This window comes from Denticeps clupeoides, chromosome 6 (assembly GCF_900700375.1).
Source record: "Denticeps clupeoides chromosome 6, fDenClu1.1, whole genome shotgun sequence".
NCBI lineage: Eukaryota > Metazoa > Chordata > Actinopteri > Clupeiformes > Denticipitidae > Denticeps > Denticeps clupeoides.
This window is the reverse complement of record NC_041712.1, coordinates 8,705,341-8,732,660: the sequence shown is the minus strand read 5'-3', so window position 1 is coordinate 8,732,660 and position 27,320 is coordinate 8,705,341. Positions and strand designations below refer to the sequence as shown.

The following is a 27,320-nucleotide window of genomic DNA, read 5'->3' as shown; positions in this document are numbered from 1 at the left end:
AACCATCAAATTCATTAACACACACAAGACCCCGGAGGCACACCACCATCATGACCATGAACTGCTGCAGGCATATCAGGTAGGGGAACCAAGGGGGCGTGGCCTGAACTCAGAGCTCCAGGAACCCTCGTCAGGTGTGGCAAGAGTCTTCCTCGAGACTTACAGGAGACTTTTTTTTGTGCTATGCTCAGCCCTGCACACAAACAATGTGTTACATGCTGGTACGTTCCTGTCTCAGATGCCTTATGCTTGCCCCAATTTGACATTTTCATGTTAATAAAAAATATTGCCAGGTGTATGGATTGCCATGGATTCCGTTTACTCATTAACACCTGTAATAGTGTGCCGATGATGTCAAACTATTCGGTTTGTTATAATGTTAAACTGTACAGTTTGTAGAAACCTCAACTGAACCCTTTCATATGACCTTCAGATCCTGGTGCTTTAGCAGAAGCCTGAAAATAGAAAGTTCACCTGACCGTTGCCAACCTACTGACCCTCTGTTCTTCTTAAGGATTTATTGGGCTGTCAGGGAGTCGTTTCTGCACTGCAGAAGTCCTATGCATGCCTGATTTTATGCAATAAAACTGATTTGAATGTTTTTTTTTATTGCTAAAAACACAGGGGTGTTATTGATGTCTCTGAAACTGAGTTGCCTGCCTCCCTGCTGCCATAGCAATGTTCCATTTCTCATGTGAATGTGCTAGGCCTGTTTTGCACTTGTCCACAGGGAGCAAAGAAACATGGTAGTGTGTCTGCTGATAAGTTCCCACAGGGATCCCAGGAAAGGGAGAAAGTTCCTTCAGACATGCAAGGTTGTTGATGGCGTCCTGTTTTCCAGTTCTTCTGGTTTCCCCTCACATTCTTTACTTCTCCTTCAGCTGGGATAAACAGGGAGAAGGTGACGGAAGCCTCCTCACTTTAGACTTTAAATGAAGTTTGCACCAACCAGGTCACAGAGATGTTGATGTTCATGAAATTTAAATCTGTTTACATCCAAAAGCGATTTTACAGTTTCCAAATTCGGTTTGTTCTCTTGTGTATTTACTCCTCTTAAGCAATATTATATTCATTGTGTTTTTTTTTTTATTGTTACGAACAAACTACATTCTTGGATGGAGCGAATAGAACCCATGAAAATAGGATTTGCTAATCATGCACAGAGTTGTATCCCCAAACGTGGCAACATACTGAATCATTTACTCAGAAATGTACTGCATCCTGCTGAATCACATTAAAATGCTTAACAAACATGCTAGAGACCTTCATACATTCTGATACAGTGCCTTTTAGGATGTCGGGCACAGCTTACAAAAAACAATCAATAATTTACAATGCAGTCCGACAGAATATGTTCAGTCTGTCCTTCATCACCATTCCTGGAAACGAAAGATCTCAACATACATTGTTCAGCCCCTGAGGGAGGTAATGTTTTATCATAGTATTTTTCACTGTAAGAATGAAGTCTTTGATAAAAAGGAGACCCCTACGGGGACAAATCAAAAGAACCAATAATGTCTGAATACACACATTTGTAAATGGCTAGTGTGGATATCTCTCCTATTAAGGCCACTTTTTTGTCACTTCAAGCTGACTCTGCTGGAAGCAGGGTGCACGGGTGTCCTTGTTCAGCCATCCTTTCTCCTGAAGACTCTTCATAGACAAGATCCGACGACTCTGCACACCAATGCAAAGGTTTTGGACATTCATTTAAAAGTGAAGTGGACATAAAGTGATTGTCATTGTGAAACACTGCAGCACAGCACACGGTGACACAACAAAACGTCTCCTCTGCTTTTAACCATCACCCGTAGTGGGCAGTGGGCAGCCATGACAGGTGCCCGGGGAGAAGTGTGTGGGGAGTCAGTGGCACCTCAGTGGCACCTTGGCAGATCGGAATTTGAACCGGCAACCTTCTGATTACGGGGCCGCTTCCCAAATGATCTTCATATGAGGGAATTTAACAGACATGATGTGATGCCACAGTTATCATTATGTGCATATTTGTATTCCACCTACATAAAAGAATATACTGCAGGTTATGTAGGTTCATAGAATTACCTCTTGATATGAATGAGTCATTTCGCTGTCAATCAAACTATTGCCATTATTTTTGACATTTAAAAGTGAAAAATTAAAAAAAGCGCTTATTCTCCTTTCTACCTTTCTATAAAAATAATGAAGATGACCTTAAATTTAGTGACAATAATGACAATGTAAAAAACCGAATTCACAATGCACAGTACACCCTTGATGAATACCTGATACAAAGCTTGGAGAGGTCAGAGAAACAGATACACACTTGCATCATTACAGGGTCCTATAGACATCTGGTGTGTGATGGCGGTGTTAAAAAAAGAGACAAATGTGTGTGAGTAATATGTGTTTTTCAGATTTTTGTTTTCTAATCATGACTCAGTTTTCACGCTAACGTGTGAAACACTTAAGATTTAGGCATGCGGCACGATAAATTAATGAACGCCGCTATCCGGTCAGGGCACACGATGGCCGCCAGACACAAAAGCGTCGGGGCTGACATGTGCTGACACAAATCCTGGTGTAATGCTGACATGACTGTTGTTGTGCAACACTGGGGCTAATGACATGTCACTCTCGTGACAGTAGAAACTCCGCATGACACAGTGCCCCAAGTGAAATGTTGGCCGTGTCTGTGACAGAGTGAGTTCGTTTGGGGGAAGAGAGGGAATTGTTATGCGAGTGAGTGCATTTACATTTACATTTACAGCATTTATCAGACGCCCTTATCCAGAGCGACTTACAATCAGTATTTACAGGGACAGTCTCCCTGGAGCAATTTAGGGTTAAGTGTCTTGCTCAGGGACACAATGGTAGTAAGTGGGATTTGAACCCGGGTCTTCTGGTTCATAGGCGAGTGTGTTACCCACTAGGCTACTACCACCCTATTTGACTGAATGACTTTATTACTTTATTACCGATTATAGTTGAGTGGGGTATTGGTTGTATTTATCGATGAGTGATACTTTATAAGACAAAGCTAGAGTGAGACAGAGAGAGAGCGAATAACATGATTATTGAATGAGTATTATTAATACTATACTTTGTTTGTCTAGAATGAGTGTTCGGTTGAAGAAGACAGAATGGGTCGTAAATCCTGCCTTATACGATGCCGGAGCATGGAGAACAGTGACTGACAAAATCACTGTTAAATTGGCCAAAAAAGGGACATACCAGTGACAGTACATCGTCAGGACGGCAAATTTGTTTGTTTAAGTGTCCAATTAACATCAACCAACCAATAGAATAATGATAATGATAAAGCACAGGCAATGTTGTTTCAGGGCCATGTCACCAGGACAGATACAATTTGAGTTGCTTTTGATGTTGTTTCTAGTAAAAAGTCATTTTTAATAACATTTAGTGCTGTAATAGTGTACGGATCAGAGGACTGTTGATATCCAAAAGTGACAGTAGTTATTTTACAGACATCCTAGGATGACCATAAAAGCTCACCTACGTTACACTGAATTTCAAAGTAGATTTCACCTGAGAAAGACAATGTTCAGCTAAAACTTTAGAACTTCATCAGGGCATTTCGTCCATTAGACGCAGGCTACAGATATCTAAACCTTCCATTTTCAGATCTTAAAATACACTTGAATTAGTACTCTATTTAAAAGGCTGTTTTGTATTATCAAAGATTTGTTAGCTCTACAACCAATTACTAATTTAACTTTTTATTTATGATTCTAAAAAATAGACGATGTAATCTATGATTATAATAATGCAGGTGATTTAAAATAAAAGACACATAACTAACCAGTAAACCCATTTGCATTCAGACGTTGCATCTTCTCACGAACAAGTAAACGGGACCCACGAACTCACGTGACCGAATGAAAGAATTGCGAAAAACTACAACTCCCCTCAGCCGAGCTCCGCCAGTACCGGAGGCTCCGGGCGCTGCGATCTCCTCGTCTCGGTGCCTCCTGCGCGCAGGTGCCGCCGTTCCGCCGTACCGGACCGCACCGGACTTTCGGGAACGAGGCTCCGCGGCTCTGCTTTTCCTGGATACGGACCCTCCGTTTTTTCGGTTGTTTTGTGTGTGTGTGTGTGTGTGTGTGTGTGTGTGTGTGTGTGTCTGTGTGATGAGCGACTCGACCTCAATTCAGACGCTAGACGGTCGTGGATCAAACTCGGGCTGCGGGACGTGGGGGCAGTAATGCCGCCGTCAACCTGACGTTGTCCATCCCTTCCGTGGGATCAACATCGTCTTATTTTTAAAGTTTTCCACTGACGGCCGACCCTGCGGTATCTTCTTGTGTGTGTGTGTGTGTGTGTGTTCAGCCAGAAACTTTACGGCGTTTATTGCGGAATACCTGCGGGACGGCAGCGCGGGGATGGCGCGCTTGTTCTGATCCGGAGAGACCCCCCCCCCCGTCCACCGACCCCAGGATGTTCCGGCGAGGTAAGCGCCCCCGATCGCGCCACGAAGCCCGTCTCGAGGAAGTCCGCGCCGCGGTGGAAATGTGGAAATATACACACACGTCACGTAGCGGCGTTTGGAGACGCGGGGTGCCTTCTATTGCCCAGCCATCGTGCGTGTGTGTGTGCGTGTGCGTGTGCGTGTGTGCATTAAATGTATAAATATAATATGTATTGTATGTATTGATTTAGCCCGCGAATGAGAGACGACGCGCATCCACACAGTGGGGACTCACTGGTGGCCAAAAAAAAAAGTTGCGTGCAGTCCTGCTCCTGGACATCAAACTCCGTCCGTTTTCCTGCAGGACGGACTGGCTGCGGTTGAAGACGCAGTTGTTTCGTTTTTTTTTTTTGTGCTGATGGGCCGTGAATTGCCACGAAGCTCGCGCGGAGCGGTGGAAATGTGGCGCACTGGCAGCGCACGGAGGAGCGTCCCGGTGCCACCGCTGCGCGGCGCTAAATTACGCGGGGAACGTGTGCGTGTACACACGGTGCACGATTGCAAATGCATATTATGGATTTAATATGTATATTAATGGGCAACCTGTTTTTATTAATCGCGTAAAGACGACGTTTGACTGGATGTCCGTAAATGCGCCTCGCCGAGAAGCACCAGGAGAGGATCGAGTGTTCATTTGTTCGAGTTTCTTTTTCATTATTGTAGTAATGGATTAATTAAGTATGACTGATCTTTATCCTGTCATTTCAGATACAGTGTCAGTGTATTCTCGCTGTCAGTGTTGCCGAACCGCCACGCTATTATTTTCAAACTATATAAAAAAAAAACTGTCCTTGGTCCTGAGATGTTGTCAGGCTTTGGTTTTATTACGCCGTCCACTTACAAGTTTGCCTTTGAAAACTGTGGCCCTGCTGGTTTGACGTCCACCTTGAAAGAGAACTTTTGCTGATAATTATTCATTCATCCAGAGAGGTGAGCAACAGAATAAAGAAACAGAAGTCTGCCTAATGTGCCTCATGTTCTTTTTCAGCCTGAAGGCATAAACACGGGTTCCACACGATTGTTAAATGTATTAGCATTGCACCCAAATGATGCACAGCCAACAAATGATTGGCAGCCAGAAAATCGATGTGCTTTGTAAACCAAACTAATTGAGAACGGCGGGACGAAGGGATGCTGCACTTTTGCATTGTTTTGGATCGAATATGCAATGTTGGCACCAAAAAAGGGGGTGGGTGCATCTTATTGTTTTTTGCTGTGAAGTTAATCCTTTCAGCCTATTACATGGTGCATTATCTTCCTTTAAACCAAGCTTCATCTGGGTTCTTTAATTTAGGTGTTTCACTGCCTGACATTGACTTATATATTATTATATATTTTTTATTATAACACACTGTTATATTGCTGTGATCTGTGATATATTACAGTCGGTCTTTTTTCTGTTTACAGTTTATTTTCCATTGTCCACTCAAGATTAATTACAGATAGTGAGTGGAATGTGAGGAATAAACTGAGACGGATTTCTCCGTGAGGTGCGTGGTGATTTGTGGCTCTGAGATGGCCACTTTCAGGCTGTAATCGCTGTCTGATGGGGCTGACGGCTGTAGGGTGCTGTGCTGAAGGCTTATTGGATGCAGGTTTTAGGGCTGATTGGCTCAGTGGCTGTCTGTTGAGAGCTGAGAGGTGATGTGGTCATGGATTTTTTAGACATTGATTAAGGTGTGCTAGATACTGTGATTAAGAACTGTTAGCTGTATGGCTCATTATTAATAATACATCTTATATAACACCAGGATTCGATTTTACCAGCTTTCAACAATGTAAACACCTGACTTTTTCATTATGAGAGGTTAGTATTTAAGGGTCTTGATTATCATCCCATATGTAGAATGGTGGGAGATGGGTAGTTTGACAATCTAAAGTTGTGTAATTCTGAGATTAGGGCCAATTAGATGGACTGAGTCAAGAGTCAAGAATGTTTGCTTGACCCTGAGGTTAATGTCTGTAAGATAGTGAGGTTGACCATAATTAAATGTTGAGGTTGTTTGCATAATGGTGAGGTTGATAGTAGTAAAATTGTGAGGTTATCTGTATGATGGTTAGGTTGACAGTGGTAAGATGGTGAGGTTGTCTGTTTGATGGTAAGGTTAAGAGTAGTAAAATGGTGATGTTGACAGTAGTAAGATGGTGAGGTTGTCTGTATGATGGTGAGGTTAAAAGTAGTAAAATGGTGAGGTTTACAGTAGTAAGATGGTGAGGTTGTTTGAATAATGTTGAGGTTGACAGTAGTAAGATGGTGAGGTTGTTTGTATGATGGCGAGGTTGACAGCAGTAAGATGGTGAGTTGTTTGATGGTGAGGTTGACAGTAGTAAGATGGTGAGGTTGTTTGTTTGATGGTGAGGTTGACAGTAGTAAGATGGTGAGGTTGTTTGTTTGATGGTGAGGTTGACAGCAGTAAGATGGTGAGGATTTTTGAATGATGTTGAGGTTGGCAGTAGTAAGATGGTGAGGTTGTTTGTATGATGGTGAGGTTGACAGTAGTAAGATGGTGAGTTGTTTGATGGTGAGGTTGACAGTAGTAAGATGGTGAGGTTGTTTGTATGATGGTGAGGTTGACAGTAGTAAGATGGTGAGGTTGTTTGTTTGATGGTGAGGTTGACAGCAGTAAGATGGTGAGGATTTTTGAATGATGTTGAGGTTGGCAGTAGTAAGATGGTGAGGTTGTTTGTATGATGGTGAGGTTGACAGTACTAAGATGGTGAGGTTGTTTGTATGATGGTGAGGTTGACAGTAGTAAGATGGTGAGGTTGTCTGTATGATGGTGAGGTTGACAGTACTAAGATGGTGAGGTTGTTTGTATGATGGTGAGGTTGACAGTACTAAGATGGTGAGGATGTTTGAATGATGTTGAGGTTGGCAGTAGTAAGATGGTGAGGTTGTTTGTATGATTGTGAGGTTGACAGCAGTAAGATGGTGAGGATGTTTGAATGATGTTGAGGTTGGCAGTAGTAAGATGGTGAGGTTGTTTGTATGATTGTGAGGTTGACAGCAGTAAGATGGTGAGGATTTTTGAATGATGTTGAGGTTGGCAGTAGTAAGATGGTGAGGTTGTTTGTATGATGGTGAGGTTGACAGCAGTAAGATGGTGAGGATTTTTGAATGATGTTGAGGTTGGCAGTAGTAAGATGGTGAGGTTGTCTGTATGATGGTGAGGTTGACAGTACTAAGATGGTGAGGTTGACAGTACTAAGATGGTGAGGTTGTTTGTATGATGGTGAGGTTGACAGTAGTAAGATGGTGAGGTTGTCTGTATGATGGTGAGGTTGACAGTACTAAGATGGTGAGGTTGTTTGTATGATGGTGAGGTTGACAGTACTAAGATGGTGAGGATGTTTGAATGATGTTGAGGTTGGCAGTAGTAAGATGGTGAGGTTGTTTGTATGATTGTGAGGTTGACAGCAGTAAGATGGTGAGGATGTTTGAATGATGTTGAGGTTGGCAGTAGTAAGATGGTGAGGTTGTTTGTATGATTGTGAGGTTGACAGCAGTAAGATGGTGAGGATTTTTGAATGATGTTGAGGTTGACAGTACTAAGATGGTGAGGTTGTTTGTATGATGGTGAGGTTGACAGCAGTAAGATGGTGAGGATTTTTGAATGATGTTGAGGTTGGCAGTAGTAAGATGGTGAGGTTGTTTGTATGATGGTCAGGTTGACAATAATAAGATGTCTATATGTCTGTATTATGGTGAGGATGAGATTAGTGAGTTAGTGAGGTTGTCTGTATATAATGTTCTGCAGCTCCAGCTGTAGTTTGGTGTGGAAGGATGCTTGGGTGTTGTGGTTGACGGCTGTTTGCTGTAGCTGCTGTAGATGGGGGGCTGCTGCCTGCTCTGGCTGAGCACTGGTACGTTTCCTCTCTCCTTTGGGCTGTGTTGTTTCACAGCCTACTCTACCTTTGAGTGGCATTTGGCTCTGACAAGACTGGTGTGTGTCTCTCTCTCTCTCTCTCTCTCTCTCTCAGCTTATCAGTTCATACGCAAAGAGAGTAGATACACACTTTCCCTCTCTCTCTTTCAGTGTTTGTGTTTGTGTTGCATTGTGTTGCACAGTGGGGTGGTAGTAGTCTAGTGGGTAACACACTTGCCTATGAACCAGAAGACCCGGGTTCGAATCCCACTTACTACCATTGTGTCCCTGAGCAAGACACTTAACCCTAAGTTGCTCCAGGGAGACTGTCCCTGTAACTACTGACTGTAAGTCGCTCTGGATAAGGACATCTGGTAAATGTAATGTAAATAAATACTGTAAATAAATACTGTAAAAATGCATTCGCACACACACCACACACACACACACACACACACACGCACACCAAGACAATAGCCCACGTGTACATGTTCACACAAACAATAGCTTGTGATGACTCAACCACCAAGCTCCCCGACACTAATTGTCAGTAAGAAGTTGCGTAAAAGCGAAGTTGTGTGTGTGGTTGAGTGAGCGCTGGACTTGGACTAAACGCGGTGTATATAAATAGAACAAAAGCAGCATGTGCTCCTCGTCCTCTCGGAGCCTGAGCAGACGGCCTGCTACAGAGAGGGAGAGAGAGAGAGAGAGAGAGAGAGAGAGAGAGGGACTGTGGGAGTGATTGGTGACTAACAGGAGTGCCAAAGACTCAATGCTGGAGGCTGCAGCAACATGGAGGCTAACAGGCCCAGTGCCCAGGCTGTGGGCGACTCGGTGTTCTGCGTCGGAGAACTTTTATTCCTCTGGATGTTGGAGGAAGATAGATAAATAAATAAATATATTTTTTGAAGCAGTGCAGAAAAACTTTCGTGTGACAGCGCGATCATGCGCCCACCCTCCCTCGTGAGACAGTCGAACACTTTTTGCTTTTATACACTGCTGGTTCACACGAGCAGTCGGCCAGAACGTGGCACATTCATCAAGCCCAGCAGTTATATTGAGAAATATTCGCAGGAGGCTGATTCTTGGTTCATCATCGATATCAATTTGGCCCTGTGACTGGGCCAGACTCATTTTATGAGGACAGCAGAGTGCGAGAGAGATATTAGATGTTTTTAACAGCGGCAGCGTAGACAAGTAGGCTGTGACCAGAGGCGGGAATTCTTCTCATCTCGTCTCATGATACGTTCAGGGAAGGTGCAGGAAAAGATTTGCCTCCAGCAGGGGCTCGGAGATCTGTGAGATCAGTGCTTGTAGATTACAGAAGCAAAATTGTCCTATTTGTCTGCGGGAAGGAGGACTGACTTGGAAGCAGTGAGGCTTTTAACCTTGTTACAGATGTATTACTCTGGAAAGAGCCTAGTGCCATTTGATCTGCTCTTTACTGCACTCATTATAGGACTGCTATAATTTAATTATATATATATATACACACACACACACACACACACACACACACACACACACACTGTGCACAAAAGGTATCACTTTTTACACAAACTTCTCCATGTCTTCCGCAGAGAATCTCTCCGTTCGTGATCCACTCTGATTGGTGCGATTCATTTTGGAAGCACAGACGCTTTCATCTGTGTGTCTGGTGCGGCGATGATTGTTTAGCAGCAATTAAAAAACACACCTGTGGTCAAAGCAGCAGTCACTCAAGATGTCCACGCACTCTGCTTCACAGTGGCTGTGGTCTCGGAATCAGCTGCATGGGCGGACGCACTCGATTCCATCGGAACATTTGGAAATGTCTATTTTACAAATAATAACTCAAGTGAAAAACGGTGCAATCAAAGATGGAAATGGAATTGTATGAAACCGCGTGGCTGCTGAAGTCTGAAAGCTCAGAGAAGGTCATTGCAGCCTGTGAGAGCTCATCGCGATCAGATTGCAGCGTGAAGAAACGCTCCCGTTGTTGACCGCTTAAGAGCTTCTTGTGTCTCAACGTTGTTGAATCAGGTAAACAAACCCAGAGAGGAAACCCGCCGACCTGTTAAAGTCCGGGACCTGAAAGGCCGTTCTGGCAGCCATGTGTGCGCTCATATGTTACGTGTCACTACTGTGGTACGTGTGTGCATTCATGCTCGCTTACACAACTCTACGCTGTGTGTATGTGTGCGTATGTGATGCGAGGCCAACAGGGATGTATGAAGGACCCTCAACACATATTTGACCGTTCCTCTCCCTTTGGAGTGCTAATGAGAAGAGAAATGGGGGAGGCCTGGTCATTAGCGGAGGATAATTAGTGAGCTCTGACGAGAGGGGGTGGGGGGCGTGTGTGTGCGGGCAGAAAAACAAACAAAATTCTCACCAAAATGTCTGCTGTGTCAGATCTGGCTGAATTATTTATGCTCAGCTGTGCCCGTGAAGCATTATAAGAGGACGGTGGAGGTCAGTGCTGCTCGGGATTCAGTGCGTTTCGTGGCATTTCCGCTGTACACCCCTCAGATCGTAGGAGATAAAATACATATTTTGCAATTATGCTGATTGCTTGGTTCATCTGCTTGGTTAGTTCCAAATGAGGGTTAGGCTAATTCAATATTTGTCATTAAATGCACTTGCAAATATTGGAATAACACTCGCAATTAAGATGCAGCTCTAGGCACTTTATATCCTGCTTATTCATATGTGCATATGTGAATGCTTTATTGTGATTATAACACAGTTCACTCTTTACTCATTAAGCAGTTACTGGCTAAATTAAAAACATTAATGTGACGCAATGAATTGGCATCTACAATGAAATATTTCTAATAATTTCAGTAATCCAGTGTTGATGTGTGACTATGCAATGCAAACAAAATGTGGTATGGAATATACAGCGCTGCAAAAAATGAATTATTAAATTCTTATTATTATCAAATTCTAATTATTAGCCCATGTCATATTAAAAGCAAAATGACAACTGGTCAAAACCTACAGTAGCACAGCATTGTTGCAAAAATGCTAAACAATTAACTGAACAACTTCATACAGAACATATTATTAAATAGTATACCGGTGAAGCATTCATTTAGGAAGGGTTTAACAAACATGATGAACTAGTATAGAGAAATCAAGCCAAACCTTCTCTGATCATCTAATCAGTTGATCATTACATTATTCTATATTACAACATGTTCATTTAGCAGATGCTCTTATCCAAAGTGATTTACTTGAGGATTTAGATGAGGACTAAGAATTAAACTTAATGAGAGAGGTGGAATACAAGTCTATTTTAGTGTGAAGTATCAAAAAGTGCAGCATGAGTGACAAAGTGGTATAAGGTATATGAAGCTTTGAATATATGGGGTTTTCAAGTGTTTCTTGAAGATTTAGACTGATGGAGCTGTTCCGATTGTGACTGGAACATCATTCCACCATCTGGGGACCACGTATGAGAACAGTCTAGACTGGGTTGCCTTGCATGTATAACCAAACAATGTTTAATGGAGGAACATAGTGGTCATGATGAAGTATAAGACTTTATAATTGAATTCAGGTAGATGTGTAGGTGAATATAAGTGACTTGAATCTGAATCAAGATCCTAATATTTAATAAAGTGTGTTTGCACCATAAATAAACAGAAATGCATAAATCTTCTCCTACAAATATGCAGGTTACAACAAGGCAGCATTACAGGCTCGGGGCGCTGGGTAGCAGTGCTACCTTTCGTTGTGTGATGCTCTTGGTGCTGGGGAGACAGACTCTTTACCTCACGGGCCAGGGGAATTGAGGCTGAAGCAGATCTGTTTGCACGCTATTACCTGTAAATGAGTCAGCAGCAGGGAGGCAGTGCAACCTTACCCAGAGGTCTGCATTTCACTATTTACTCTTAGTCGAACCTGGGCACCAGTGTCGAGTTTGATCAAACGTGGCCTGAATTACCCTGCAGAATGTGCACTAAAGGGAAAAAAAAGACCACGTCCACCCATATCTTGGCCCAGTGTGAGGCTCCCATCGGAGTTTCAGAGCATATCGAGTCAGCGGTAGCTTCTACCTGGTTATTTTAGGTTCTTCTTGCTGGTTCGATTAATCACTGAAAACGAGAGAATACTGAGAGCTCTGGGACTTCACTCCTCTGTTGATGTGCCATATTGCATATTTAATTAGGGAACATTTAAAGAAACCCAAGGGTCTTTGTCATAAAAAGTAGAGAAAAAAAAGAGAGGAGCAATAATCTCTTTTGATCCTATTTTTTTTTTTTAAAGAAGGACTCATTATCACACTTTAATGACGGAACCTTCAACCTGGTATCTTTATTTCTTTGTTTCTTATTTCTGAATCAGAGGACAGGAGCCATAACTGGAGTTTCAAATACTTCTGACATTGACTGTAAAAATAACCTTAAAAAAATAGGATTGAAATTAAACAGGGGTGTCTGATGCCTTATACTAAAATCCTTCAACATGTATGTAAAATATGAATAAAAACAGCACAATTTCACAGACAGAATGACCTCGAAACGAGTTGAGAAGTTCACTGGATGTTCCATGTCCATCTAGAAATTACTTTTAGCAAAGCTCTCTGCATCAGATGTGATCTGAAATGTGTTTTCTGGGGCCTGGCAGGCACATGGCACATACTCACAGACTCACTGCTCAACTGCAGCAAAACCCCAGCTGAAATGGGCCCGTGTGGAGCATCACTTTGTTATTGATCCCATATCGAAATTGTGAAGCACATGGCAGGCCTCTCAAATGCTCCCCACCCTTCTCTGACCCCACACCCCTGGTTTAAAAACATCCGGGTGCTGTTGGTCAAAATGCCCTTCGGGAATATAAATGAAGTGGGGGAAATGGGAGCTAATAGAGAGATTTATTACGGCTGGTCAAGGACCTTCACTAAGACCTCAATCACAGGCAGCTTAGCCCTCCCAGCAGGTTTTTGGGAAGGGGGCCTTGGCTGACCCGAGGGGAGCAAGGAAAGAGAGAGGGGGTTATGCCATTTCCTACACCAGGAAACCGATTGAGCCATGCACACACGTATAGGTACATAGGTACACACACATTCCATATAATGTATTCAACACATTATGCTCAATGCAGATTTTTTTTTGTAACAGCGTTTTACAGATCAAATATTCAGAATGATGAAAGGAGGGAACTGTTGATTTGCATAATGCTTGAGATTTTGAACCCATTCAATGCATTGCAATATTTTGAATTCAAAATGTGTTATTGTTAAATTGGACATTGTGATGCATGCTTAGATTCAGCAATAATTGATCCCAGATATAGAACATTTAATACTAATGCTGCAAATCAAGTTTAATCACATGAATTACTATTATAAACAGGCACAATGAATGCATGATATCAGTGTTTATGTCATTGTGGGATTATTAAGGATATTATGTTTTTTTTATCCTATCAAAACAAGAAAGAGGTTTTTATTGCTGTTCGTATTATCCGTGTCTCCTGCGGTATTCAACTAATTGGATTATCTAGTGGAATATCCCAGGGTCCGGGGCACTTAGTGCAGGCCATGGCCTCTGAGGATTCTTTTATGTTTGTTCGTTGCATTAAAATAAAATGGTGTTGTGACTTTATTACTTTGCATGAACTGGAGCTTTTTAATTAAGATGGAGATCTTGACAGATTCCAGCTTCAACACTCCTACTGCATGGAGGCAATGGAGACCAAGACAGAGGTTTTGCTGAATTCACAGCGGTTGGTTGAATTCACATCAATTGTTGTGACCAGGTGGTGCATAGAATTGTGGCCTCACACCTCCAAGGTCTCTGTGTGTGTGTGTGTGTGTGTGTGTGTGTGTGTGTGTGTGTGTGTGTCAATGCTGTGTGCACCCCTATGGGCAAGTCTTTGCCATGCTCATAGTGTCCTGGGAGGGGCTCTGGAAAACTGCGATCCAAATCTGGATTCAGCGCAATCACAACATTACTTACCAAAAAGCAAAAGTTCTCAACATGGACATTTCCCAGGTAGTTGAGATGAGGCAAAAGTGTGAAATTGCGTCTTTATATTCGGAAATGTCTGCATACTGATCCTTCACGCCGTCATGTTCCACCTCTGCTTGTGTGAAGTTTGTTGGAATTAGTTGCGTCTAGATATTGTTAGTGCATCGTTTTTGACAGCATGACACGTTGCTCTGCTTTGTTTGCTTTGCTCTCAGGTTTTTTTTGTGTGTGTTTTGAGTTTTTTGAGAAGTCCATTTGAACCACACAGGGGCTGAAAAACAGACCGAGCTGCCTAAAGGGCCCTGGTGTGTCCCAGGGCTGGGAAGAGATGCCCACCCTCCAACACCAGCTTATTGGCTGTGCTGCCAGGGCTGTTTATTTTCAGCTTTACTACATAACAAGGTGCAGAGACCCCCCCCCATCCAAAAACTACAGGGGCTTGTCCTCCCCACCATGTTCTACTGCAGTCAGGCACGACACGTGTACAGGAACCCAAACCACGGAGAAAAAAAATAAACTCCTTCCCCTGGGCGCCGGAAGTAGAACATCTCAGAGAGGAGTACTATAAAATTCTCCGGGAAAATAGGGCAGCCCTGATGGCAGAGGGACTCTGTGCAGCACGGAGGGAATAGACCGTATTTTGCAGATGCCCACAGTTTTTTTCGTGCCAGATGTGATGCTGTTTTATCAATGTGATGCATTTGTTTACCATTCGCTCCGTCTCCGCCCAGCAAAGCTGCATCAATGTTCTGCTTAGGTGACCTGAGGCGGTCTTCTGCTCACTTTACAATGAAGGGGGGGGGGGAGTCACATCAGACATCTCATGTAGACAAAATTTAGATGCCCGTCGCTGTGGGATGGTCAGTCAGGTCAAATCTCCCAGTTTTTAAAAATAAAACATGATGCAACCCAAAGGAACGAGGCGCCGGAAAGATGAGCCGTGTGTGTGTGTGTGTCAGGGGCACGTTGACGGGACGGATTGTTGATTACAGCCCTCCGCTGTAAGCAGCCGCCACTGTATTCACCAGACTGACGAGAGGCAACAAGGTTCTGCAAGGCACAAAACAAATGCCCATTATTATAGAAATTTCATCATTATGCTTCTGTTATATGTGTCTATTTTTAGTTTTATTGACATGGCAATACTGGAAAATAATGTTACAAGCGCGTGCTGCTGAGACACAAATAAATAATAAAACTGCTTCTGTGTCTCCTGCCCTGCTTGTATGTCTGTTTGTGTGTGTGTGTGTGTGTGTGTGTATGCGTGTCTTCAAGCATTTATTGTTAAGGGATCTGAGACCTCTAAAGCAACATGGTGCTTAATCTTGCAGAGGAATGTCTGCCTGGCAACTTCAAAATGGACATTGCTTTTTTAATAAATAATAAAATGTGTGTGTGTGTGTGTGTGTGTGTGCAGGTGGCCTAAAAATGTAAAATTTACTTACACATCCATTTTTTGTGAATATGTGTGGAGCTTGCAGAAAAAAGTGTGTGTGTGTGTGAAATTTTTACTATAATTCCTGGAACCATGGTTACTACCTACAGGTTAACAACTACCTTGTGGGGACAATCTCAGATTTTGAAATTCTGACCTTAGGCTACTGCTTCAGGCTCCTTCAAATGAAACAGGCTTCAACCGGACAGCATAAAATTAGTTTCTTTTTATCAAGTGCATACCTGGCGAGACACACAGAAGCTGCCCAGACTTCTGTCTGGTGAAGAATAATAAGCTCCCAAGGAGAACCACCTGAAATGTAATTTAAATGTGAAGTTTGTGTTTGTGTTCCTGGCCTTAAAGCGACCCGAAGGCGTGTGGCATAAGTTCTACTGCTTATTCCATTCAGCCCATTGCAGGACGCAGGGCGGGGCTACAGCACACTGTGTGAGGCAACTATGCTAACTGCGTACCACGTTTACTAGCCAAAACATTTTAATGACAATTTAATAAGAATTTAGGCAAAATGGAACAGGACAAATGTTAGGAGGTCATTGTTTGCACTCGTACCAAGTGACAAACAGGATTCCTGTCATTGTATCATTCAGTTTCTTGCCAGTTGTTTGGTACTGCCAAAAATTGAATTACTGCAATGTTAATGCCTTTTAGACAGAAGGAAAATGGAGAATCCATGCAACACAACTCACAGAAGGACTACCACAGTCCTAGAGGGCCAATAAAGTTACTCAGGGAGAGACAGAATGGCTTTCAGGCTTTGGGGACCACAGGAACATGCTGTTCTTCACCACACACACACACACACACACACACACACACACACACACACACGCATCTACATCCATCCCAACATACACACTTATACAATGTTATTGCAGTGTGGCATGGTGTTTATATTCACAGTTCAGAAAGCTTGAATTAAAGAGTTGATAATCTATCTGCATGTTGGGTTTGGTTACTACTGTGGACTAATGACTCCTTCGAGATATTATTTACACCGAGAAAGTAGGGTGCTGTCAATCATTACTGTGGGATCCACCCAGTTCAATTTTTGCATGGCTGAAGTTCATATCCTAGAAAAAACGGCTGGACTTAGATACAGATATTTAGCAAGACGTCCTTTCTTTTTTGTATCTGCTTAAATCCAGAAGACGTACTTGATGTGACATCCCTTTGTGCCATGAAAACTAGGCCCTAACCGTTCCACATCTGGAGCTCTCACTCCGTATCCGCTACTCATGACCAGTCAAAAGATGCACTAGGATCAACATATGCAACTAAACAACAGAATGTAAAGCTGGGAGGGGAAGGCACGAGCAGTTTGTGTCAGAGAGAGAAATAAAAACAGGGGTAAATACAAAGAGACCTCTACCCAGAGACAGAGCAGATACGCGTATGTCTCTCTCACTTTCTGTGGAAATCTCGGCACACCTCTCAGCAGCAGCTCCACGCCGTCATACGTCATCTCTATGCCGACGTGGTGCTAGAGTAAGACAAGCGACTTTTTATACGAGGGTCCTTTCCCCACAACGCATCGTCTGCTCAGAGCTGTGCAAACAAGCCCCCTCGAACAGTTCACAGCGAAGAGCTCCGAATGACTCAGGGCCTGGCACAGCCGCCACCACGACCTGAGCGATCAAAACATTACCGCTCGCAACAAAACGGCCTGTCGGGTCTCGTTGCTGTCATTTAGTATTCGTCAATAGGGAACACACTTTTCAGTGCCAACTCAGTTGCAAAATGCTGCATGCAAATGAGCGCACGGCAAAAGAAAAGGGAGCGTAATTATCAAAAGAACAGGCAATAGGTCACAGGGCTCCATAGCAGCTTTCTGCAGTAAAAGATACAGGAAAAGCTTAAAACATATATATAACTTAATAAACTGTTTACTGCAGATTTTCCTCATTTTCATTAAACAATGACATTATGTGTACAGAGAAATTGAAAAAGTCTCCACAGCTCTGCTGTGTTCTTCTGTTCTTCTCAGCCGTACAGTCTTGTTTTAATTTTTTTTGCTTGTAGGAGATCGTTCACTAGTTTTGTTGGGACCAACTCTCAGGTCTTGTAGCACGTGTAATTTTTGTATTACTGTAGATTGAAAAGTAGATATTTTTTTCTATCAAATGATTCTTTTGTAATGATTCTTTTCTGAAATTATTCTTTTCTGTGAACTGCAAATACATTTCTGGCACACATGGTTCTGGTTCTCACCTCGCGATTTGTATTCTGTAATTAAGGTTTTGCAGCAAGGGCTGTTAAATCAATGGTCATAGTTTCAGGGAGTGTTATGTCATTATTTTGTATTGTAGAATAATCTCCAGATGTTTCGTGTTCTAACTCTACCTGAAGTACTTTGTGTTGTTTTCAAAAGCAGCTCCTCCGACCATAATCCAAGGATCATTACATCATCAGCATCCGAACGTTGGTTTTTACCATGAGGAATATTAAGCATCCGTTCCACAATCATCTCGTAAAGTGTTTCTGTCTTATGTGACTAGTCAGCGGCGATCTGTAGTTGAGTATAAACAGCCATCGGAGTGCAGTGGGTGTGGGTGCGTTAAGAGTTTATGCGGAGGTTCTACTGGCGAGGGATATGATTCATGTGTCCATGTGCTGATCCCACTGGAGTGTAGCCATGGGAGCAGACCGGAGTGCATGGAATGTTCCTTGCGTTGCCGGAGAGACAAGCGGACTCATGAGGGCTGCTGTCTTGGCACAGACTCCCGAGGTCTTGTAGGATTGATCCACTTTAGCCTAACCCTCTAAACACACACACACACACACACACACACAGGCGTACTCATTATACTGGAAAATCCCACACTGTTACACAAGTGTCCTAAATCATGCACAAAACATCATGCACACAGCTACACACCTTACAACACATTCAAAAATATACACACAAAAATGTACTTTTGGCTCAAATTGACTGTAAAATCAACATGAGTGTGAACTTGTATATTATTATTATAGATTTGTAAAAATATTTTAATATTTTATTATTTACAAATGTATTTCTATTGTGTTATATATTTGTACCATTGCACTAGAGCAGGTGTCTCCCTCACTCACAGACCAGTGGCAATAGTGCGGTGACATCAGCAGGGCTAGCCCTTCCATAATCACCTGCATTAACAGCTCCATCTGTCTGACAGCTGATAGAACACACACACACACACACACACTCATCTACTGAGTAAATGCAGCTGGATGGAGCGGCCCTTGTTTAGATGCATGTCTGACCCCTATTTGTCATTAACCCTCAGCACCCTGTGTCCTGTCACATTAAAAAACTACTTAGCATTTAATACAAAAGGGGCTTTAAAGGTCATTCGAAGGTTTCAGGACCTCGGATCCTCTTCTAGATCCTCTTCTGTTCTTAAATAACTTCAGATGATGCAGCCTGGTCCCTCCTCAAAGTGCTGAACAGGATTGTAGGATATGGGCAGGTGATGTGAGGAGTTGCAGTTGGCTCTTATAACTGGGCTTTGATCTCATAACCATGTAGGTGCAAGGCCACGTCACTAACGTTGCCTGTACAAGGGAGGGGTGCAAAATGTTCTCAGTGCACTGTCAGTATCTAGGGTGTTGGACTCATTAGACAAGTTCATTTTATACATTTTTATAAAGATTTTGTGTACATATTAAGAGAATGCAGCTCCCACCGGCTCACCCACCAACACAGCACTCGGGTCTACCACAATGTCAAATGCAGTGCAAACACATGTCTATTCAGAAAGGCAACAAATGGAAACCAGACCTTTTGTAACACTCTCAGCCTGTCCTTCAGAAGAATAAAAAAAATCTTTCAATGTGTAGTACTGACTCTGACTTGATATGTCACTGGATCACTGAGCTGAGTTCTCAGGCTTCTTTTTTTATACAGTCAATGGGCAGATTTTTTTTTCCTTTTTATGGAGGAAGCGTCAGTAGAATCAGTCCAGACAGACGCATGCTGAATCCAGAAAGTGAGGATTACAATCCCATTCATTTAATTAAATCTGTAATTGTGACTGGCAGATGTGTAAAGGGTGTGCATGGGATTGGGAGATATGGATGGAAAGAGTGAGAGAGTCAGGGAGAAGCACCAGTCATGCCATTTTAAGCTGTGAGAAGCTGTAGAATATTTTCCTGTCCTCTACCCAGTGTGTGTGTGTTGGGGGGGCTGGACGCCTTCAGCGGCCTGGCAGGCTATTTCAGATGATTTAATCCTGCGTTAGAGCTCACCCACAATCCCCCTTCTACGATAAAGACTTACACGCATTGAGTGACACAAGCACACACTCTCACAGGGACAATGTGGGGACAGAGATTATATGTGTTCCCTCGTTCTTGTAAAGATTTTCAGATAAATGAAGTGTTGTCACTGCAGTACATTGCATGATGCATGGTGCCTTCAGCAGAGATAAATTCAGCGAACATACACCTATGCAGCAGCTTTAGAGTGCCTGAAGAATGAGTACAGCTCTTCACTCGACGCTCCCAGTATTGTGGATGAAGTTGAACCATTGTGGTGCTTGTCGACTGAATAGTTGACTGATCACCTTTGACGTTCCCTGACCTGAACTCCTGATGTGACTCGTAGAGCCTTAATACAAGTGTACGTGTGTGAGACGGCAAGTGTCAGGGTCCACATATGCTCTCTACACACTCTATTGTCTCGGGATTTTGGAGAGTACAGCCAGTAAAACGCCATTAAAATGTACTGCAACCTATTTTGAATATGATATTCCAGAAATTCATGCTGTAAATGTACAGTACAGAAATGTCCTTTTTTTGACTGTTTTATTTAGCTGTGCTAAAATAATTGAAAAGGGCTTTCTGATAATGAATGAAGCTGATGTAGATGATAAGAATTGATGGAGAGCAGCATTTAATCACTAAATCGGAGACAGTCTACGGTTACTCCAGCACAGAGAGAGAAACACAAATCCTACAAACGGGAGGTAAATGATACTGTGTCTGCAGACGAAATGTGTTCTCAGGATTGCTTAAACAGCGTTTTTTGCTCGTGTGGGCCTTCCCCTCTCCCCTTCTTTGTTTCTCATCTCCATTTCTGATCGATTTCTGTGACCCCGAACTGAAGAAGTACTGGGATTTGAGATACAACGTCCCTGACAAGCCTCACCAAGCCTCATTCCCGTTCCTTAATGGAGTGATCATTAGACTCTGCTGTCTCACCTGCTGGACCAGTGCATGTACACACACACACACACACACTTCAGCAGGCATAATTGTGCCAGTTCAGCCTGGAACCAGATGCCAGATGGTGTCCCCAGCTCACTGGCCTGTAGGAGGGGATTGAAGGGAAATTTACTAAGGTGATTGTGTGTGTGTTTGAGCGCCCATGTGTACGAGTGTGCAAATGTCTGTGTGTGTGTTTGTTGTGTTGGAGAACTACCTGTCTATCTGCACTTATGTTTGCCCCAGTCCTGGAAAGCAGCAGGACTGACACAATTGGATCAGCAGGTGACGGAAGTGGATCAGGAGCAGATGGAAAATCAATCTGAAAAGATTGGATTCTGACAAGTTTCATAAGATTGCCGGAGCAATATCAGCCACTTAATTGGTTCATGGTTTATCCTGAGATTGGTTTTTAGGCTTTAATTGGCTGTGGGTCCTCTTGACAGAGTCCAAATTTTGGATGTGACATCACTTCCTGCGAGGAGTTTTTGTGTGTTGATTGAAATGAGAAGCGAAGTGTGTCTTGATGTAATGCTGTATCGGGGAAGGGCACCTTCAGAGGCAGTGATGCTATGTCTGTGTGAAAGAGTATATGCCTATGTGTGTGTGTGTGTGTGAGTGTGTGTGTGTGTTAAGGTGCTACTTTTTCCCCACCCCCATATTTCAATTGGACTTTTTTTTTACAGTGACTCCAGTGGCCTGACGCCAACAGTTTCGTAGAGGAAATGCACACGCACAGAAGTGACAAATCATTCGCAGATCCGTGCATGCATCACTCTCTCTGCGGTCTGTGTGCTGCTCATGTCTGTGACTGCGGGTTGAAATTGTTTTCTCTGCATCATCGAAGGCGCCTTTTATACAACATCACTCTGCCTTTCAGTGGTGTTCGTGAGACTGAACAGAGAGAAACCAAACTGCCGAAACGAAGGAAGCAATTGAACACTAACAGGAAGGCTTTAGCGTAAAGTTACACAAAGATGAAATGAGACTTGCTGAGAGAGAGAGAATGCTGACTTCGGGCAATCTGTGTCCATTTTTTAACAGTCCATCAACAATCATGAAGTCTCCCTCACTATTAGAATATCATAACATGGCTCCAGATACCACTGCTTCTATGGCTAAAAATAACACCTGAACTTAACCCTTTATATTTTCAACGAAAATTTAGCTGTAGGGGCCAAAAATTTGATAAATACACTGTATTGGGGACCAAACACACCCACACACACACACACATGGAGCATGGAGAGGGTAATCTCTATGCTGAGTGTATTATTCTTTGGCCCTGCAGTGAGCCGAAGGCTGAGCTATAATAAAACACTCTCTGAAATAATCACCTCTTGCGCTTCCCCTCTCGTCCTCCGGAGGATCACTCTGTTCTCATTCCTCCATATATTGCACACATGCAAAACATACACACATACACGTATTTGCGACATAAATTCACACACAATTTTTTTTTAACACACCCATGAACAAATAAACCAATATATGGAAATTTCACAGGAAAACTTTACACTCTGTTTAGACATAGCACCCTGGGGTAAAAAAGAATAGATGCAGCAGCAACAGTTTTCTTTTCTCTTGCTTTCAGTAATATATAAGGTTCTCTATATACTTCACAAACGTTTGATCACATTTTATTCAGAATTATTTTTTTTACAAATTATAGCCATTAAATTCTAATTAATTAGAATATAGCCATTAAACTCTATTAAATTCTAACCATAGTAATATTTAACTTAGGAGGCGATCAATAGTCAAAACCGGGCAAAGAAGAGGCTGAGGGAGGAAGTCATGAGAAGTGGCTCTCAAACCTTTCCTTGATCTGATCATATAATCAGCAGTTCTTCATACTGAAGAAGGTGTTGAATTTCAACTAATAATGAACATGTAATTAAGTACTCTCATACCGCCAGAGCTGCATAATAATATACTAGGGGCAGTGGTGGCCTATCAGTTAAGGAGGCGGACTCATTACTGAAGGGCTGGGTGTTCAAATCCCGAACTGCCAAGGTGCCACAGGGGTCCCCTTGAGCAAAGCACCGTCCCCACACACTGTTCCCTGGGCGCCTGTCATGGCTGCCCAGTACGGGTGTTGGGTTAAATGCAGAGGACACATATGCACTCACTCAACATGGAGCCCCTTGTTTGGTGACGGTGTTCCTCCCCCTCGCCGCAGCTTAATGAAAAAGAACTGATCTTATTAAAGTGTAAAACAAGATCTGGCTTTCATGGCTAGTTTACCTATCACCAGACTGTCTTACATCATATTGATTGATCATCAACATTTGGATGTTATGAATGTGTTATGGATGCTTGCACTCTATTCCCATATTTCGGGTGAATGATACCTTTCGTTTGGATGATCAAAGCCGCTTTGGCTAGACTGTCATTATGGATTTTCTAAAAGCCACGTTGTTTTTGTGCTGGAGCTTCAAAGGCTTCTGTGCAGCTGTGGCTGTGTTCCTCGGATTCACTCCTGGCTTAAGTTGTTTTTTTTATCCGATGTCATGCCTTTTGCTCTCTTTCACTGCAAATACATCCAAGGAATCAATGTCATGTCATGATGTCTTTCTGTTCTATCAGTTTTAAGTTAGCGCCCCTTAATTAATGCACACGCTTGTTGCTCCAGTACCTTAAAGCAGTACTCTCCCGGGGGCCACGACACAATAAAAAATTCGTTATCCCACCATGGGACCCTGAGAAGGCGGGGCCGAGTCTGTTGCCCACCTAACGAGTAAGACGGGCCCCGGTCATTAGCAGCAAGGCTGATAAGCAGCAAGGGTGCCACTTTTGGCTCACTGAATCAAGAAGTCATTAAAGTCAACAGCCTATAATTGCAGAGCTGTTAATGTGTGTGCGTGTGTGAGACACAGACAAATATCTCACAACTGTTATAAAAAGACTAATGAGACGCATAAACCCACATACACTAACACTAAAACACAACCCATTAGTTACAAACGGTTAAACCATTAGTTACACACAAATATAGGAATTAACAGAAGCACACACATGCAAACACAGTCCCCAAGTTACACATATTCTAAGGAACACATACAAGCAGAAACATACATTTATAAAGTGTAATGCTCATTGTGAACTAGCAACATTAACTAGCAATCGAAATCCTGATGAGCAAAACCTCTTGACTTTTGCAGAAATGATTTGCCTTTGTTGCGGGTATTTGTTGTGTACAAAGATACAAGCACAGACAGCGATATGCACACACGTGACAGACAGCACCTTTCTCTCTGTCTGTAAGGGTCTGTGTACCTGTGTGAGTGTGCGCGCATAAAACACATCCATCACTGGCCTGCCGTGCTGAGATCCAAAGCATTTGTGATGGATGTGCCGTGTCGGGTTTGCTGGCAGGTTGGTGCTGCTGTCTCTCAAATGGGCTGAGCTGCTCTCTGGGCTCAGATCACAGCTGCCCATTTCAGCTGTGTGTGTGTGTGTGTGTGTGTGAGAGAGAGAGTGGTGTGGGTTTTGTATTATAAAAGTTACAACTATTCAGTGGAATGTTGCTAAGAACACCTGTGATCAAACACACACACACATACACACACACAGTTCTTAAGTGAAATAGAAAAACACATTCACCTGCCTACTTGCATTAGTCCTACATTTCACTTTGTTTACAGCATTCTCTTTCTTATACACACACACACACACACACACACACACACACACACACAGTCCTTCACCTGCATTCACAGTTGGCGCTCTCATTAAAATAAAAGCTTCTTTCCACAATCCTTACAAAAATCCACCCGAGGCCAGGTGGGGGCGGGGTCACCACGCCAAAGCAAACATTTATCTGCAGAACAGATTTAGGGCGGCTTAGGCACCGGCTTCCTGAGGCGAGTTTAACAAAGACCCGACTAATCAGAAACCAGGTTGCTGATTTCGAAGGCGCAGCGTTGAATTAATCGGCCACAAACACAACCGCCCGCGTAGAGGCGCCAGTTGCAGCGGGTTTTAGGGTGGGGGTGTGAGTGGGTGGAGGCGCTATTGATCAGGTCCTTCTCCTCCTCAGCAATTTAACCTCTTTCAGGAACCGTGCCTGCGGCGGGCGGAGGCAGCAGAGTCACCCGGTGCTCCAGCATTCTTGGAGAACGAAGTTGAGGTTGGAGCTCTGTTCTTCAGCGAGATGCACGCACGGTTCCCATTTAACTGTGCATGATGTACCGTGTGTGTGTAACTAGGCCTAAACTGAACGCTACAACCACAGGAACCAAAGCGTTCTGATAAATGTTCCGCTGGGAAAACTCGGTTCCTGTATTCAAATTTATGATGGCAGCGTGTGTCCAGAACACAATGAATCAGTATAAAAAACTGTATAAAAACACACACACGTACACTAAGTGAAGGCAACTGGATAGTGCTTATGGTCCTGATTGAATTCGTTTACATGCATCTGTCCTAATTGTGCCAATTACAGAATTAATTCCATGTAATGCTAATTAATAGTAATTGCTGAACAGTTCATTGTGTCTGTGTGGGATTACATCAGAATACATATGACTGCAGGTCACAGTGTCTCCATTTTAAAATTCATGAGCAAATTGTCAGGATGACTGATAATCAAAGGGTCAAATTAGTAAATCCAATTGTCCTTAGTTATTGGTTTATTTTTATTCAGATGTTTATTATGGTTGTGTTGTCAACATGATAATAGCAGTTTTGCTAGGAATATGGTGGGAATATGCTAGGAATATAGGCCAATGGTGTCTCTCAAGCACAGTATACAATATCCAGTAAAAATAGTAAATATCTTATATACAGAATAACACAAATGTTACAGATAACAGGGTACTACAGTGTACATTTAAGGTCGTGATCGTGGATTATGTGGGTAGAAATACTCCAGTAGCAGGTGAAGAGCCTGTGAGTTGGATGACTGGAATCCATAATGATGGACTCAGCCCTCCTGCAACTGTGGGTGGTGTAGATCCATGGTTCCCAATGCTGGTTTATGGGGGGTACACCCTCTGACTCTCTCCTTCATTGTTACTCAGCTGGAAGAGAGAAGGTTTCATTTTTTGGAAAAGAAAGATGGTTCAGTCTGATGTTTTAAAAGAGCATCAGTCACATTCCAGAAAGACAACAACACACACACACACACACACACACCACCACCACCCAAGGGTAGGGGGAGTCTTCTTTCAGAAAATGTGTCCCTTCCAAAAGAACAGACAAAAGAAGAAAAAATACCGTACGAAAGAGATCAATAGGTTTGGCAGAGGAAGGAGATTAATAAGCCAGAAATGAAGGTCAGGTCCAAAAGGTGTAAGATAACTAAGGAAACCGGTGGAAAGAAACAAAAAGTGACATGCCTTCTGCTTTTCAGAAATGTGACTCTGGTGTGTAACGCCCCCCCGTTACCAGCAGCCCCACATGTAATTCCTTTGGCCACAGGGGCTTCACTGACCACCGAAGCAGGCCTGTTCCTAAGGAGTAAGTTCTGTTTTAAGACCTGAGAGCTGACGACTCAATCGAGCGGTGGCATGGGAGAAATCCCAGTAAAATGACCATTTCTGAATTCTGAGCCTCTTGCATTTATCTCAGGATTTCTCCCATGCTCAGGACTGTTGTATTCCTCCATGTGAGGGTTCTATGTAAACTGTATTTTAATACATTAAGAATTATTATGTGTTCCTGTTGCAATGCATAACTGAAATATTTATAAGGGATTTAAGGCAACTGAACTGTTCACCCAAAACAGCCCATTTATAATAATTTATTATTCATCTTAGGCATCAGCAGAAGTTTTAATTACATTTTGTTACAGATGGGTATAGAGCTTGTGAAAGACCGGGCTAAAGAGTAAATTTCATGTTTATGCTGAATGCAATACAATTTCTATGATTAATGAATGCATTTATAACATACAAAACAATAATGTAGTTTATGCAGCATGCTACTTTTGAAGTCCTGTTTGCATTTGAAAAGAGCTTCTTGTAATAAGATTTTCATTGTTACTTTATGGAGTGTGTGTTTAATTGTGTGTGAGTTTACAGGAATAATTGAATTACCCATTATACAACACATAAATATTAGTTGCTATCAGGCACGCATTAATTTGAACAATTTCTGCAGTCTCAGCACATTTGTTTTATTGCTTTTTTATGTAGCTGAATTAATGACTGTAATTTTCCCTTTAAGCTCTTTGCTGTACATTTCTGTTATTGCACACTGTACAGTGTGACACTCTCCACTGGTCCAGCTGCACTTCAGAAACCCTATTTATTCCAGATCAATCTCATCTGTGTACTATTAGGAGATCATTACAGACCACGCCTACTCCAACACACAGCACCTGTTCACCTTCCATCAACAGGCTTATTTAGACCACACACTACCCACTAGTGTCTGGTCTTACT

The 27,320-nt window shown here is 42.8% G+C and overlaps 1 protein-coding gene across 1 annotated transcript in view; it reads left to right on the top strand.

Annotated features, from left to right (window-relative positions):
* Positions 1 to 3,911: 3,911 nt before the first annotated feature.
* The window catches only part of rtn4rl1a (reticulon 4 receptor-like 1a), a 78,673-nt gene continuing 55,264 nt past the window's right edge, over positions 3,912 to 27,320 (top strand). Inside the window, exon 1 of the mRNA XM_028984571.1 lies at positions 3,912 to 4,447. Within this exon, the coding sequence (XP_028840404.1) occupies positions 4,435 to 4,447 (13 nt within the window). The 5' untranslated portion in view covers positions 3,912 to 4,434. The remainder of the gene's footprint in view (positions 4,448 to 27,320) is intronic.